At 40.5% G+C, this 16,744-nt stretch overlaps 1 protein-coding gene across 2 annotated transcripts in view; it reads right to left on the reverse strand.

Annotated features, from left to right (window-relative positions):
* Positions 1 to 4,204: 4,204 nt before the first annotated feature.
* LOC139939155 (uncharacterized) overlaps positions 4,205 to 16,744 on the reverse strand; it is a 34,938-nt gene continuing 22,398 nt past the window's right edge. For both annotated transcript variants that reach the window (XM_071934918.1, XM_071934919.1), the window contains one exon: positions 4,205 to 16,643. In XM_071934918.1, the coding sequence (XP_071791019.1) occupies positions 11,071 to 16,643 (5,573 nt within the window). In that variant the 3' untranslated portion in view covers positions 4,205 to 11,070. The remainder of the gene's footprint in view (positions 16,644 to 16,744) is intronic.

The raw sequence follows: 16,744 nt of genomic DNA on the forward strand, positions 1-16,744 counted from the left end.
TTTTTTGAGTAATTTTTTATTGTTTGTAACGATTTATAATGTTTAAAAAATAGAGAAAGTTGTTTGGGGGTGACTCCGCCTACCCCTTTTGTGACGTCAGTCGGGCAGACTTTGCCTCGATCGAACAATGAACACACGTACGTGCAAGTACATGCAAGTTCTATTCGTGAGTTTGAACGTTTCAAAAAAAAATTATTTCTTGCATTTTTCCGGCAATGGCGACCAGGTGTATTGCTAATGATGTATTGCTGCTGGAGGCAGCAAAACAACTACAAATTGGGTCAGTTTGCAAAGTGGTCCCTTCCGACGTCTTTTCCAGCGCTGTGCAGCAAACACTTCGAGCCGTCGTGCTTCAAATATCACGTCTCGATTGTCATCACGCACAGCGCCCTCTCGGGTTGGGCCTATATAATAAAATGGAAACTAAGTTTTTAGAACCTTAGTTAACTGTTTATTCATAATCTACTCATCAAACACATATTTTAGTGACTAAGGCTTTATTTGGACAAAATAAAACTTCCAGATGACTTTAAAGGCAGTAGACGCTATTGGCAATTCCTCAAAATAACTATTACCATAAAACCTTACTTGGTGATGAGTAATGGGGAGAGGTTGATAGTATAAAACATTGTGAGAAACGGCTCCCTCTAACGTGACGTAATTTTCGAGAATTGAAATAAGTACTCACGAATTTAAATTCGAGACCTCAGATTAAGAATTTGAGGTCTCGAAATCAACCATCTGAAAGCACACAACTTCGTGTGAAAAGGATGCTTTTTCTTTCACTATTATCTGGCAACTCCAACGACCGATTGAGCTCAAATTTTTCACCAGTTTGTTATTTTATGCATGTTGAGATACACCAACTGTGAACACTAGTCTTTGACAATTACCAATAGTGTCCAGTGTCTTTAAAATGTGAGCAGCAGTAGAACCTTTTGAGTTAACAGCATCTACAGGTGCGGATCTATGACACAAGTTAGGGGGTAAATATGTCAAAGGGTGAGCATGCGAGTGTGAAGCCTTTGGGGCATGGGTCCGGGCCCGCTTAAGGGCCCGGAAATTTGCATTGTGCACGGATGATACCCATGCCTACAACCCGGTAAGCCTTACGGGCTTGAAGTGGGTTTTTAATTGTTTCGGTCACAGGGAGGAGTATAAGTTGCACTTTTGTGTACCTGTTGCATTGAATTACCTGGGCCAAATTTCATAAAGCTGCCAAGACATTTGCGTAGCATGAAAACTTCTTCCTTGATACAAACAGGATTAGACTACCCAACAAAATTCCTTTTTGTTGCATATTACTTGTAACTGAAATTTGGTTGGTAATTCTGTTTTTATCGAGGCAGACATTTCATGCTAAGCAAATTTGTGTGCTTAGCAGCTCAGTGAAATTTGACCCAGGTGACAGTCGATTTGGTCGGTAGCCCTCGCCTTGAAGTGGCCGTCTGGCTGGCCTTGGGGAATTGGCAATATCATAGAGGGGGTACTATGGATCCTCCCAAGGCACGCATGTTGAAACACCTATACAGAAATAAGTTGAGTTTTCCATTCCTCCGTGCATTTGAAATCATTTCATGCTCACCCTATTTTTGTTCATAGGATTTGAGGCATTGCATGTTGAGGTATATATTTGGTTTGCGGTAACACCATGTGTGTTTCTACTTGCCAGGTAGAGTTTGTTCTTAAAGAACTGACTTTCTACTACCGCGGAGTAGATTTATCGGATATTCGGGAGACTTCTCAGTTCTGAAAAGAACTGTCCTGCTTTTAACTACTATCCGAGCGGAAGGTATAGACATTGGCGGGGACTACCACTTTAGCTTTATCGTAATTAATAACCCTGTGCTGGATATCCACCAGATGGAGTTTGCACAGTAGCATACATATACCGCAGAGTCAGTTCCTAAATTGGTCTCAACGTTTGGACTAGCTTGCTGTACTCATCGTCAGGAGACTGATTTTGTTTTGTTCATTCAAAATAATTAGTGTTGACGGTTGACTGGTGAAATAGAGGTGGCAATTAACTTACTGGATGGCGGTAGTTTATACTGGTGGGTTGACGATAATTACTTTGATTAGGTGGCGAATTGGTGGTGGATTGGTGGTGAATTGGTGGTGGTGGTGAATTAGCGGTAGTGGTGGTTCAACTAAAATATATAAAGAGAAAATAACAAATTGCACCAAATACATGAACCAAGGCCATACTTTGACTTAAACTATATAATCAGTTAGGACTATAATCAATGGCATCAATAACGCATACATGAACGTACAGAGCAACGTGCCTACATGTCATGTACATGTATGTACACAAGTGTAATTTTCACTTGACAAAAAACCTTAATTTTGCACAACAAAATACTTTCAAGTTACTCAATATACTCAAAAACAATGCTAAATAAAATAGAACACTCAATTTGCTGAGCTGCCTAGGTACTTGTGGCAATTGATGTCTCAAAATAATGGGTTTTGTCTTATATCTTGCAATAGACTGTGCAAGTCTCGCGAGAAATTGAACTTCCGGAACCATTGTGGTCCCAACCTAATGGAGTTTTACGTTGGGGAGATTTTGTTGTGTCAATAATTTTAGTTTAACATAAGTTATGACTATAAAAGTGAATATGTTCTTGGGAATGTAAAAATAAGTGATTAAAAAAAGAAAAGTAAAATCAATTCAACAAATTAACGAAGAAAACTAAAGAAAAAAACTTGACCTCCAGTTTCCGGTTTACTCTAAACAATTAAGAATATTACCCAATTGACGTTCCCATTATCGCTGAACCTATGTGATGATCGCACCAATTGGACGTGATTCACAAACGGGGTTTGCTAGAAAAACCATCCAGGTCGATGTCGAACAGCGATCCTCGTCCCGATAAATGTATAATATTTACGTTAATTTAAACAAAACAATTATTATGTACACGAATTAAAATAATAATTATACAAAAAGTACGTTAAAAATAATAATCTTTAAGAATTTTTTAACAAATAACAATTTCAATACAATTTGGTTTTGTACAAAAATATACCTTTTTCGAATTAAGTTCTCGTTTTCGCTACGTGCGAGACTTGCACAGTCTAGTAGCTGGTGTGACAATTGTACGACAAAATAAATGTGTGTAGAAAAATCGCGCCCTCTCTTGACTTTAAAAAAGGCGAGGCGCTGCACACAAAAAAAAGTTTAACAAAACAAAAAAGATATTCTGGCGGCTACATGATGACCGAACTTAGTTCGACAGTCTTGGTTTTGTCTTATTTTTATATCGGAGTTTTGTTTTGCTTTAAGGATTCGGATACTTTTTCAAATTGTCCACAGATTAACATTAAACTTACAGGGTTTGGAGATTATGATAGTGGAAAGCTTCCCTTCAAATATCATTACTAACTGAGGTTGGTAGTTTTTGAGAAATGAGTAAAACAAGTCATAAAATAATTGTCGTCTCTGTAGGTCTGTACCAGAACGTACAAACGAAAGGACGTACGGAAACAAAAATATCGTCCATGAGTGTGCAGTAGGCCGCATCTGATAAGCCCGTACATGTCACATAGGTACCTAATTATTCCATTTGGTGTATCCCAGTTCTGAATAATGAACAATGAACTTTGCACTGGATAATAAAATTCACTCGCAGAACTACATACCGCCCATTTGGGTAAAGGGGGGGGGGGGCTGCCATATGCGGTTTTCTTTCCTAATAATAGCCTAATCCCGGTGGTATAGTTCCATGGTTAGACGCATTTACAAATGGCGAAGGAATATGTTTTTTTGCTTCTCTTTAGCCATGCGTCTCCGTTTCGTGCATACCTATTAAACATAAGTAACCCTCGCTTTGTTTTCTCGGGGAAGTGATGTTTAAACTGACTTCAAATTGTCAATTTCTGGGGGACTTTAATTTTGTTTTGCTTCTAAAACAGCCCTTGACTCCCCTGAGAAAATCGGAATATGCATTCAGCCCCTTAGAACTTGAGCGGGGTGGGGTGTATGTGGGGTATACATTTACTCGAGTGACACGCATGAAGAAATTAAAGCCATCAAGAAAAAAATAAAAATAAAATAAAAACAATCACCCAAAGCATAAAACATGGGGGGGGGGTCTATGAAGTCCACCCTAAACAGTTAAAGGCACTGGACACCTTTGGTAACAGTCAAAGACCAGTATTCTCACTTGGTGTATCCCAACATATGCATAAAATAACAAGCCTGTGAACATTTCGACTCAATTGGTCATTAAATTGCAAGAAAATGCTGAAAGAAAAAACACTCGTTGTACAAATTAGTGTACTTTGGATAGTAATAAAAGGCTTCCGGCCAGATGTCTATTATTATTATTTTAGTGAGAAATTACCTCTTTCTCAAAAACTGTGTTTCTCCAGAGGGAGCCGCTTCTCACAATGTTTTATACTATCAACCGCTCTCCGTTGCTCGTTACCAAGTAAGTTGTTATGCTAGTTTATAGTTTGGTCATTACTAAACAGGTACAATGCCTTAATTAAGAATCTAATGTGCTCACCAAAAAAATAAAAATAAACGCGAAATGGACCAAATGGCTTAAAATTGCCCCCCTTCCGCATTGCAGGCGATGGGCGGCACTGATTTTTCATGAACTACCGGGAAAATCCCTGGAGTTTTTAACCCCACCGCCACCACAGCAACCGTTTTCACTATCCCAAGTATAGGTAAATCCCGGGAGTACTGAATTTATTTCCCAGGAATATGCACGGTCGTTTCACACGTACGATCAAACCCCAGGAAATATTTATTGTCTGAAAAGGGCTTTAGTAGTTTGAAAAGATCGACCAAAAGTTGCCGGGAACTTCCCGGGAATAACTATAGTGTGAAAAGGGTTTTAAATTCATGAGATTCCACACTACACTCAATTCAATTTTGCGGGTTGAACCAACGACCTGCTGTTTAACATGTCAGGCTTCTAAGCTGATGTGTTGCACTTTCGTATCTTATGAAAGGTATGCCTATGTGTGCCGACATTTAGTGTGTACAATGGAGCTATAAGCGCCTCTTTATGCTAGGAGTCCACTGGGCCAGCGCCAGTTGGTGCCAGTTTGCGCCAATGCAATTTACTGTGGCGCCTAGTGTCGCCAATAAGGTGCCTAGTGGCGTGTAGTGGCTCAAACTGCCTCCCAACTGGCTCATGATGGCCCGTAACGGCACCAAATTTGAATGTGGCGGCAAGAAAATTTCAAAATGTTTGAAATTTTCGTCGCGCCACTTGCATCGAGCAATCAGCGCCAAGTGTCCGCCAAGTGGCACCAAATGTCGCGAACATATCGCCCTTTGGCGCAAACAATCCGCCTATTGGAATCCACTGGAATATTGCGCCAATGAGATTTCGCGCCACATGGCGCCACTTGGCGCCAAGTAGCACCTTGTTTGCGCCACTACGCGCCAAATAATTCCAACAGAGGCGGATAGCCCGCCAAAGCGGGCCAAATGGCACCCGATTGGTGACTAGGTTTTATTTTAGCATGTAAAATCCCATTAACCAGTTTTGATATTATACCAAAACCATAGCATAACTGTTTTTACATGCTAAAACGCAGACGAAAACTATTTGTTTTACTCATTTCTCAAAAACTACAGCACCTCAGTAAGCAAAATTTCAAGGGAAGCTTTCTACTATAGATTTTCTCGGTCAAATTCGGCAAATGAGCAGTCAATTTCATTTTCATGCGTTCGAATTAAAGCTGTTTTGCATCTCCAGTTGTTACTGCGTATCAAATTCAGAGTTCGGCCATTCAATTTCGTTTTGAGTCGAGTCAAATTCCTTTAGCACTCTGTTAAATTTAGCGTAGCGTCTTTCTTTTTCGAGACACACACGCCTCAAGAAGCGTCTGCGAATTTGAATGCTGCTTTGATGAATTGTTAAATTGAATGATTATTTTGTAAATTCGAATGACGCAACATTACATTTGACTAATCCCAAAACGAAATCGAATGACCCTTTTGAGTAGCATTCGATTTCGCGCGAAATAGAATAGCTTGGTGGTTAAATTGGCTGCTCATTTTCCGAAATTGACCGAGAAAACCTATATCATAAACTTCAAACTGTGTAAGTTTTAATGTAAATCTGTGGACATTGTGGTTTTTGTTAGGAAAAAGTACATAGACCCTTTAAAGAGAATTTCCCGCGCAGCTTCTCAAATTAATTCCCATAAGGAGCCAGTCCATCATTGTGCGTGATTAATGTTGGATGTGTGTCATGCTCAGTTAAAATTTCACCTAGATTGGTAATGATTAACCAGTGGCTGAATAACCAAGTTATAACGGAACAGTCAAAGATTCTTCTAGTACACATTGGTATAACTGAATGTATTTATTTTGTGTTTCAGTTTCTATACACTCTTATCGTTTACATGATCGCTACAAAGATGAATGTTTACCAAAGAAACTTGAGCAAACAGTTTGTCTTTGGACTCTATCGAGCTATTATATATAGGTTTTCTCGGTAAGCAGCCAGTTTCATTTTCATGCACGAATTAAAGCTGTTTAGCCTCTCTAGTTGTTACTGCATTTCAAATTCAGAATTCGGCCCTTCAATTTCGTTTTGAGTCGAGTCAAATTCCTTTAGCACTATGTTCAATTTAGTGTATCGTCATTCTTTTTCGAGACACACACAACCCAAGAAGCGTCCGCGAATTTGAATGCTGCTTTGATAAATTGTTAAATTGAAATACTACTTTGATAAATCGAATGACGTAACATTACATTTGACTAATCATAAAACGAAATCGAATGACCCTTTTCAGTGGCATTCGATTTCGCGCGAAATAGAATAGCTTGGTGGTTAAATTGGCTGCTCATTAACTGAAATTGGCTGAGAAAACCTGCATTGTAATGAGTTTTGGAAAGGAGGTTCGAAATTCAATAAATCTACTCTACAAGTAGGCCTATACACCCCCATACAAAGTTTGTTCAACTAACACCGAATCTACAATAAAACAAGTTAAGTTTTCTTTTGCCCACCTTTGACAATACTGTATTAAAGGCAGTGGACACTATCGGTAATTGTCAAAGACTGGCCTTCACAGTTGGTGTATCTCAACATATACATAAAATGACAAACCTGTGAAAATTTGAGCTCAATCGGTCATCGAAGTTGCGAGATAATATAGAAAGAAAAATAACCCTTGTCACACGAAGTTGTGTGCGTTTAGATGGTTGATTTCGAGACCTCAAGTTCTAAATCTGAGGTCTCGAAATCAAATTCGTGGAAAATAACTTCTTTCTCAAAAACTATGGAACTTCAGAGGGAGCCGTTTCTCACAATGTTTTATACCATCAACCTCTCTCCATTACTCCTCACCAAGAAAGGTTTTATGCCAATAATTATTTTGAGTAATTACCAATAGTGTCCACTGCCTTAAACATTTAATCCATCAAAATATACTTTTGCGCAAATATTTACAGCATTTAAAAAAAAAATACACATAATGTGTTTGTAATTTATTAATTTAACTTAGCTCTATATAAACGCTTTATGCATTATGTCTTAAAGCAATCGCACAACTTATCGGTATTGTCCAAAGGCCCACACTTCGTGTATCACAACTTATATCTATAAAATAACAACCTGTGAAAATGTAGGCCTCCATCGGTCATCTTCGGAGTCGGGAGAAGATAACGGAAAACCCACCCTTGTTTCCGCACTTTTCGCCGTGTCATGACATGGCTTTAAAATAAATCCGTTATTCTCGTTATCGAGAATTGATAATTGTTTTAATGTTTTCTCAAAAAGTAAAGCTTTTCATGGAATAAGATTTCAGGGGAAGTCTTTCACCATTACCTTATGAATAAGGTTATCAGCTAAACCACCATATCAAATGTACAATTTGTGACTGGTACCCTGGTCTTTTCTGCTTAGCAGACAATTAATATTGTTATGCAACTTTCTGCTTAAGTAGCTCTATGAAATTGGGCCCTGGTGATGGAGAGAACAATTCTCAAGCTATGTTCTCTAGATATCAAGTATTTAATGAAAACAATTGGGGAACCATTCTTTGTCTTGAAAACCAGCAGTGTGTTTCCACAATGAGACACCAATAGACCCTCTCAGATATTGAATTAACAAGAGTGATGTGATCTATGAGAATGTACATAGAAACTGCAACTAAAATGCTTGAAAAACATATCTGGGAATATAACGGGGAAATTCCGATTTGCCACTCAAGATTCCCCAAAAGCTTACATAAAAAAATCAAGTGCTTTTGGTAAATATGACCATCATGACTGGTGTGAGAATGTACATAGAAACTGCAACAAAATAAAAAACAACTAAATGCAGTTTCTATGTACATTCCCACAGATCACACCACTCATGATGGTCATATTTACAAAAAACACTTTTTATGTAACCTTTTGGATGATCTTGAGATCAAATCGGGATTTCCCCGTTATATTCCCAGATATGTTTTTTCAAGCACTTCATAGTTAATACACCGATCCATTAAGCCAGGCCCAATTATCATCGACCAATCACAACCGCGAAACCTGATCACCATTTGAACCGTTTGGTGATCTTTGCACTATTGGTGGTCGGGTTTCGCGGCTGTGATTGGTCAACTGGTAAGGAGGCGGGGCGTAATGGATCGGTCTATTATTGTCAAACTATTATAAGATTATGGTTAATACATGATTGGTTGCGTTACCCTCATTCCATGTGAAATCCACAAAGTCATGTGTTTGTGAAATTTGTGCGCAAACTGATTATAAAAATGTCTGGGTTATGCAGTTAATAAGTTTCATAATTGTGAAGAGCGACCACAAATTTGGAGGTCTGTGCTAAACATTATTTTAAGAAAACTGTATAATAAGTTAAGGCTGTTTAAGTTGGTCCTATTGGATTAAGAAGTGCAGTGATGCCTCATAAAAACTGGCAGCAAGTCAGTTTGGGAAAAAAACCCACCATTTTCGGGGTGTTACTTTGTGGGGTAATTAGCAAACATTCCAAACGGCTGAACTGCCATCAATTGAAAACAAATAATGAAGTTTAGTTTTCCACAAGAAACCAAATATTTAAGAAATTCTGATTTAAAGTTACCTTACGCTTTATTATACTTAACTTTAATATGGTTTAAAAATACTTACTCGTTAAGAAAGAAGCAAATTGGAGTAAAAATTGCGCCAACAACTACAGTACCCCAACAACTACAGATAACTTTAAACAACTAAAACTGTACATAAAGGTGACAAAAGCATTTTTCATTTTTACAAAATGTCCTTGAGTTAGGCTAATGGGTGTGTTAATTTAAGCTTCAAAAATAGAATATTGCAAACACAAAGAAAACCAAATTTTCACGACCTTTTATCAACTTCATTATTGCAAAGAATTTTTGATTTTACTGGTTTTCACACATTGTGTCAATCTATTCAACAGAACTTTTTGAAGAATTGATGGTTGCAAGAGTCGATGTCTGAGTGATTATGAACGCATCGTCTGTGCTTCAATTAGGCAAACCCATAGAAATAATAATATAGGTTTTCTCGGTCAAATTCGGCAAATAAGCAGCCACTTTCATTTTTATGCGTTCGAATTAAAGCTGTTTTGCCTCTCTAGTTGTTACTGCGTTTCAAATTCAGAAATCGGCCATTCGGCCTGTAGCACTATGTTCAATTTAGTGTATCGTCATTCTTTTTCGAGACACACACGCCTCAAGAAGCGACTGCGAATTTGAATGCTGCTTTGATGAATTGTTAAATTGAACGATTATTTTGTTAAATCTAATGACGCAACATTACATTTGACTAATCATAAAACGAAATCGAATGACCCTTTTCAGTAGCATTCGATTTCGCGCGAAATAGAATAGCTTGACGGTTAAATTGGCTGCTCTTTTTCCGAAATTGGCCGAGAAAACCTATATAATAATAATAATAATAATAATATCGACGTCTTATATAGCGCACGTATCTACCAAACGAGGTACTCAAGGCGCTGAGTATATACAAACTTTCAGAAAGATAGATATGTTATTGCAGTGATGGATTCTGAGACCCAATTATTTAGCAACTTCTAAGGGTTTACAAGGTACTACGGCGTACACAGCAGCCACAGTCAGGAACACAATGCGACCCCTTCTCTTTTCGATAAGTGCACTGGGTTCTTTTACATGAGTTACACAACACATGGGACCAACGGCTTTACGTCCCATCCGAAGGACGAAGCAATGGTTAAGTGTCTTGCTTAAGGACACAAGTGTCACGGCTGGGGATTCGAACCCACACTCTGCTGATCAGAAACACGGAGAATAGAACCCGGAGAACGATGAGCTCGGCCACCCTCATAGATATTTATATGATATTGGATGGCTTTGAGGGGGATACAAAAATATATTGCACGAGCTATTACAATATTGCACGAGTCGAAGACGAGTGCAATATTGTCATAGCGAGTGCAATATATTCTTGTATCCCCCGAAAAATCAAAGCAACACTATTTTAGCTCACCTGATTCCACATTTTCAAATTCAATTTCATTATGTTTTTTTTTCTATTTCAATGGTATTGAAAATCTTGAATGCGCCATACTGTGGGCAATTTCACTGTGCGTTTTTATATATAACTCTATGCTGTGCGTTAGGCAATGAAAGTGCGCGTTTAAGGTGACAAACTAGTTTTCCTCGGCTTCGCCTCGGGAACTAGTTTGTCAACTTCCAATACCTCAGGGAGCTTATATCGACTAGGCACCCTCAAACCATGTTATATTTGTATATTATTATTTATATCAGGCTTCCAGAGAAAAAAATATTTTAGCGTATTGAACGCTTTTGTAAAAAGTACCCGGATGACAGCAATATTGTGTCAGTAAAAATTCCCGGATGGAGCAACATTGCTTCAATATTGCTCCATCCGGGCATTTTTACATTTGCACGCGCGTCACACGCGGCGACTGATGCAACGCTCACCATGTTGGGTAAGTTAGATTTACGTGTATTAACGCCGCGTCGACCATTACTCGTCCTAAACTAAGGACTATCCATGCAATTTGTATAACTCATAGGACTAGTTCTAAGTTAGGACTAGTCCTAACTCTTTGTGAAATCGGCCCCTCATCTCTTCGCGATAGATGTACATACGATACAGATCTCCTTTAAGACCTCTACAGATCTGGTCAGAATGTACATGTGGTTACCTTGAAGCACAACCTTCTTGAATCGAAAATCTCTCGTTCTCAGCATTTCCCAACCATCAAGCAATCCTGGAGATACAAACGTGTCCTCTTTCCCGCCAAAAACTGTAATGCTGCACTCCAATGGTTTCCGCAGCTTGGTTGGGTATGCCTTACACATGCCAACTGCAGCTTCTATGCAGGGTATCAACCTACGCATAAGAGGTAGGTTGGAGAGAGTAGTGCTGTCCAGAAAACTAAATTTCACATTCTCTTCCTTCAGCACTTTCAGAACAATTAGTGGACTCGACTGCAACGTCTTCTTGATTCTTTCAAATGTTCCGGGAGATATTTGCAGCTCTTCTGGGTGAGGGTATGGCACTGTTGGTGCGTACCATGAACTGATGAACAAATGTTTGGGGCTCAATCTGTCTTCGGCCACAAGAAGATGTGCAACTTCGAAGGCGATCAAGCTACCCATACTATGACCGAAAAATACAAAAGGCGTACCACGTAGTTTAGTCACTAAGTTGTCACGTATCAGTCGTGTGATCTCACTCAGGTTGTTTAAAGGTTGCTCGTCTTCTCGACCTTCCCAACCTGGTAGCTGAATCATTAATACCTGAATGCCATATCGAATCAAGTGTCCAACCCAGGAAGCGTACAGCGATGGTCCTGCACCATTTGACGGGAAACAGACAAGCTTTACTGCAACAGATGAGGGTGCTTTGCCCTCAACGACTACAATCCTCGGGGTAGATGCTGGTTCTCTGACGTCACTTTTCACACTTTCATCAATTCCATCTGCGGCCTGTGTGAAAATACATTGTGTTATGTTCTTAGCAAGTTTTTCGATTGTGTTCTTATCATTCAGGAAGTCGACCACTCCCACGTTGACCTCAAACTGTTGGTTGACCAGTTGGCTGAACTCTGAAGCCTGAAGTGAGTCCAGACCTAAAGAGATGGGCGACGCGTCATATGGTACAGTATCTGTTAGCCCAAGATGTTGGCTCAAGAGCTCGGCCAACTTATTCGTAACCTTCTCGCGAGCTTTAGGAACCGGGAGCTTCAGAACAGCTTGTCGTAGTGTGCTTTCGGCCACTGTCAGATAAACATCTCGATCATGAAAGATATCTTTCATCATAGACACTGTTCCTTGTGTTTCCTTGAAGTGCTTCAGCATGAGACCACGATGTCTCTTGGCGTACAAAGCGCGGTTGAAGTAGCCGGAAATACCGAGTTGTGGTACGTGGGCTTTTAACGCACAACCAATGGCACCTAGAACATCATTCGGAGTCATGCTGTCGACACCGTTCGTTTGCCACATACGGAGTAGATCATTACGGACTGCAAAGCCAACATTGCTGATGACTCCTGCTTGCAGTGCAGTTGCTGGTAAACCTCGTGTGTGCCGATATTGTGACAAGGCGTTCAGGAAGGCATTGGCAGTGCAGTAGCTCGCTTGACCGGCATTTCCGACGAGAGATACAATCGAGGAGATCATTAGAAATCTATCAAGCTTTATGCCTAACTTTTCAGTCACCTGGTGTAAAAGCAAAGCTCCATAGGCTTTTGGCGCCATCACACTGTTCCACGATTCAGTGGTGAGATTAAAAAGAAAACTGTCACTAAATGCAGCAGCACAGTGAAATATGCATTTTAAGGTTGGCCAGGTATCAGACCCTTTTTGCATTTTCTTTAATTCCCTCTCGACATCGGTGGCGTTGGAAATATCCATTTGGATGTGCTGAACATTAGCACCTGCTGAAGCAGCTTGCTGAATACTTTCCTGGATCTCATCATTCATTGGTCGCCTGGAACCAATGTAGATATATCGAGCTCCTCTGGCCACCAACCACTCCAACAACTTGAGACCAAACCCACTGGTACCTCCAGTAATGAAGTATGCAGATCCTTCATCAGCAATGAAACCATCTTGCTCAAGAGACAGTGGAAGAAGAACTTCTTTTTCTCTTACTTCAAATATTTCTTCCTCTGGAATGGGTGTGTTTGATGCAGCAAGAGACGAAAAGTCTTTGACGTTTTCAAGATTACATGACAAATGACCCACGGTGGTTGGATCAAACATCTTCCAGAGATCAGACAAAGCATGTGACATCTCATCAGCTGATAAACCCTCAACTACCGCCTGGACCTTGGGATCAAACATCATCATTTTCATTTGTGGAGGGAGAGTTGGAAGATGTGTATGGTTTCTCTGATGAGTGCCTTCTATTATCACAACAGTGGCGTTTCGTTTGAGCTTCGGTAACAACGACTTCAGGGATCTTTCCAGTCTTGATGAACTAGTACACAGAAACAGTACATCGATCGACGACTCGTTTACGCTGTTGGAGACTCTCGCTATGGCACTTGAGTGTTTTGTGTCATGGTCATCACTTAGAATAACCGTGTCACCTCCTAATGCACGTGCTAAACGCTCTGCAGCTAAAAAACTACCGTCAATTACATCTATCTTGAAACCCATTCGCAAGCTAGAAGACACTGGTATAAGCTGATTGAACAAGAGAGCATACGGTAGAAAATCTTTAACAACACTGACAGCTTCACTGCTGGTCAGGAAACTTGGAACTTCTGTCACATCAGAGAACTTTGATGTAATTTTTGACGAAATCTTTTGACAAGTGGTCAGCCTTACGAAGATGGTACCATTTTGGGCAATATCTGACGTGTTCACCGCTTTTCCTGCATATACGCACACAAACGACGGAGAACCACTTGTGACGTCCGACTCTTGAGAAGAGTAAACAGTAAAGGCTTCAACTTTAACGGTGAGTGATTCTTCGTAAATTTTATTAGCCTTCGATGGAGAATTTTTGACGAAGATGTGGTTGTTACCAGAGAATGTTTTGGCCTCTAAGGACCAGTCAGGTGTCGAGACAATGCTTGGACTATCTGAGATGTTTTCCATATGAATCCGGGGGGTTAGAATTTGACATGACGTTTCCCTTGCACTTCCTGTTTCTGTCTCTCGAGATGTAATACTTCGAACAACTAGGAAGTTTTCGTCACAAAGAAGAGAATCAGCACGCTGGATTATTTCCCTTAAAATATTAGCACAGTCTTCACTATCTCCTGTGATCGGTAAGTCGATTACACTTCCACATAGAGAGGGTTCCTCGTGTGCCAAGGTCACCAAAAGAGCTGTAGTAACTGAAGCAATAGGATAAACATCATCTCCTTCATTGTAGTATGCTCCCCTTGTCACCAGCAGTAATTGCAATTGCATTCTTTCATTCGTCTGCCTGATGCCATTAAAAACATCACACCAAGTCAACGGAACCTCTTGCAACTTCTCAAATTGGTTCTGCGTCATTACATACTTTGTATTCAAGTCGATGCCAAGAGCTTCTGATGAGGTTCTCATAAGAATGAAGATTGTGTCAGAGTCTTGATATTTAGAGAGGGCTTCCAGTACCTTCTTTGTTATTTCCGTTTTACCTGCAATGACGGTAAGATCGATGCCGTCTTCTTCCAACAGGCGTATCAAGGATAAACTTGTATTCGTGCCGTCAGAAAATATGACTATCTTCTTGTTGAGAGCAGCCGTTGATTCCGTTGAAGTGCATTTTAGAAACCTGAGGTTTTTACAGGATGTACTCCACACCTGATGCTGTGTCTTTTTGGCTTGAATTGTTTCAAACACAAGCTCCTTCACTGAGCAAAAGACCTTCCTCGTTTCGCTGTCTGCCACATCAATGTCACAAAAAGACTGTTGGTTAGTGTGATTCACACTCATGTGGATGATGACACGTGGTGGCGTTTCTGAATGGAGAACGAACCGAGTTATACTTTTGGGAACGCGGTATATGGATTGCCATGTTTCGCCGGACAAATCTTGTTTCAATTGAGCTATTTTCAAGAGAAGAACAGCGAAAGACTGTAAAATGCTGTCCATAAAGGCTGGATGGTATACGTAACGATGAAACTCTCTTTGCACACTGGAAGGAGCTTCAGCAATTACTAAAGCCTCTTGGCAATCCTCTGAATGGGAAAAGGCTACCATTCCTCTGAATGTCGGTCCAAGCTGAAAGCCACACTTCAGAGCCAAACTATAGAAATCTTGAAGTGGAAGAGTATGAATACACTTTTTGGAGAGACTATCAACATCTATGCTATCTGCAGAGGCTAGTTGTGCACTATTATCATCTACATGCCGAGTAATGGTGAGATGGCAATGCTGTGTCCACTTCTTGGTTGATTCTTCGTGACTTCTGAGTGTGAACAAATACTCATCTGATGTCTTCTCCTCTACAGTTGTCTCCAAACAGCCTTCGCAATCAGGTGCAAACATGAAACGGTCAAACGACAAACCAGAGAGTACCATTGGATAACAGTTGTTAAACAACGATCTAGCTGCTGCAAGGGCCGTCTCTGTGTAGGCAGCTGCTGGGACAACTACTGCACCTTGCAGTACATGGTCTTTCACCCAAGGAACTCTAGACGCATTCAGGTTAGCCCGCCATATCTTCACCAGGGAGTCCTTCAAGTAGAATGTCTTGCTTTGCTCACCAAGTAGAACATGTTCACCTGCTTCTATCGGAAACAAATAGCTCTTTATTGCCTCTTGCGTCATACCTGAGCATTTCTCTCGTTGCCAGGGGTAGTGTGGAATCGATATAACGCGGCGATAGGGTGGTTTGAACAAATGTCGAAAGTCAACCTTTATACCGTTAACATGAAGCTTCATCTGAGACATTAGAAGGTTCTCTGAATCTGCCGCTATCTTACTGGTATCTCGTGGTCTCACTAATGACCCGGTAGAGATAAACTTGCCATCTGCATTCTGCATCTCTGTGAATGTCTCTCGAAGAGCAGGAAGCAGCGATGGGTGGGGACCGACTTCGACGAAAACACGGTAGCCATCTCTTGCGAGTTTCTGAGTGGCTTCCATGAACGAGACTTGTTGACGTACATTTTGAAACCAGTACTCTGGTGAGTTGGCTTCTTCGACCGTTAGGTAGCGACCAGTAACGGTCGACATCATGGGCAATGTTTTACTCTCACCCACTACCTTTTTAGTGATGAGCAATTTACCAACTTTATGGATGAATGGCTTCTTGACCACATCTTGCTGTCTGCTGTGGAATGCATTATTGACTTTAAGTACAACACATTTTACATTATCAGACTGAAGATCATTAACAAAACCCTCGACAGACGAGCCGTCGCCAGAAAATACAACCTGAGTTGGGCTATTAACAGCTGCTACATCCAGCAGCTTTCCATACTTGTTGTTCTTAGCTAGCTGTAGGGTGTCTTCAACACGGTGCAAGACGGCTACCATCTTGCCTGAACCGCTGGTCTTCTGTAGTTCCCTCCCTCTACGGTAGATGAGCTTTACTGCCTGCTCCAAGCTGAGTAATCCTGCTGCATAGGCAGCTGCAACCTCTCCAACACTGTGTCCAACCACTACGTTGGGTACCAGACCACGCTGCCTCCAAAGATCCACAAGTCCGATGGCTACTGCGCAAAGACATGGCTGGCTGATTTCTGTTTGGGTAAAACATCGTAAAAACTCTTTTATATAAAGCATGCAGGGTTATTACAGTGAATTATTGAATCAACGAAGATTTCTGCAATTCATGATTCTT

Source organism: Asterias amurensis, chromosome 6, assembly GCF_032118995.1.
Source record: "Asterias amurensis chromosome 6, ASM3211899v1".
Lineage (NCBI taxonomy): Eukaryota > Metazoa > Echinodermata > Asteroidea > Forcipulatida > Asteriidae > Asterias > Asterias amurensis.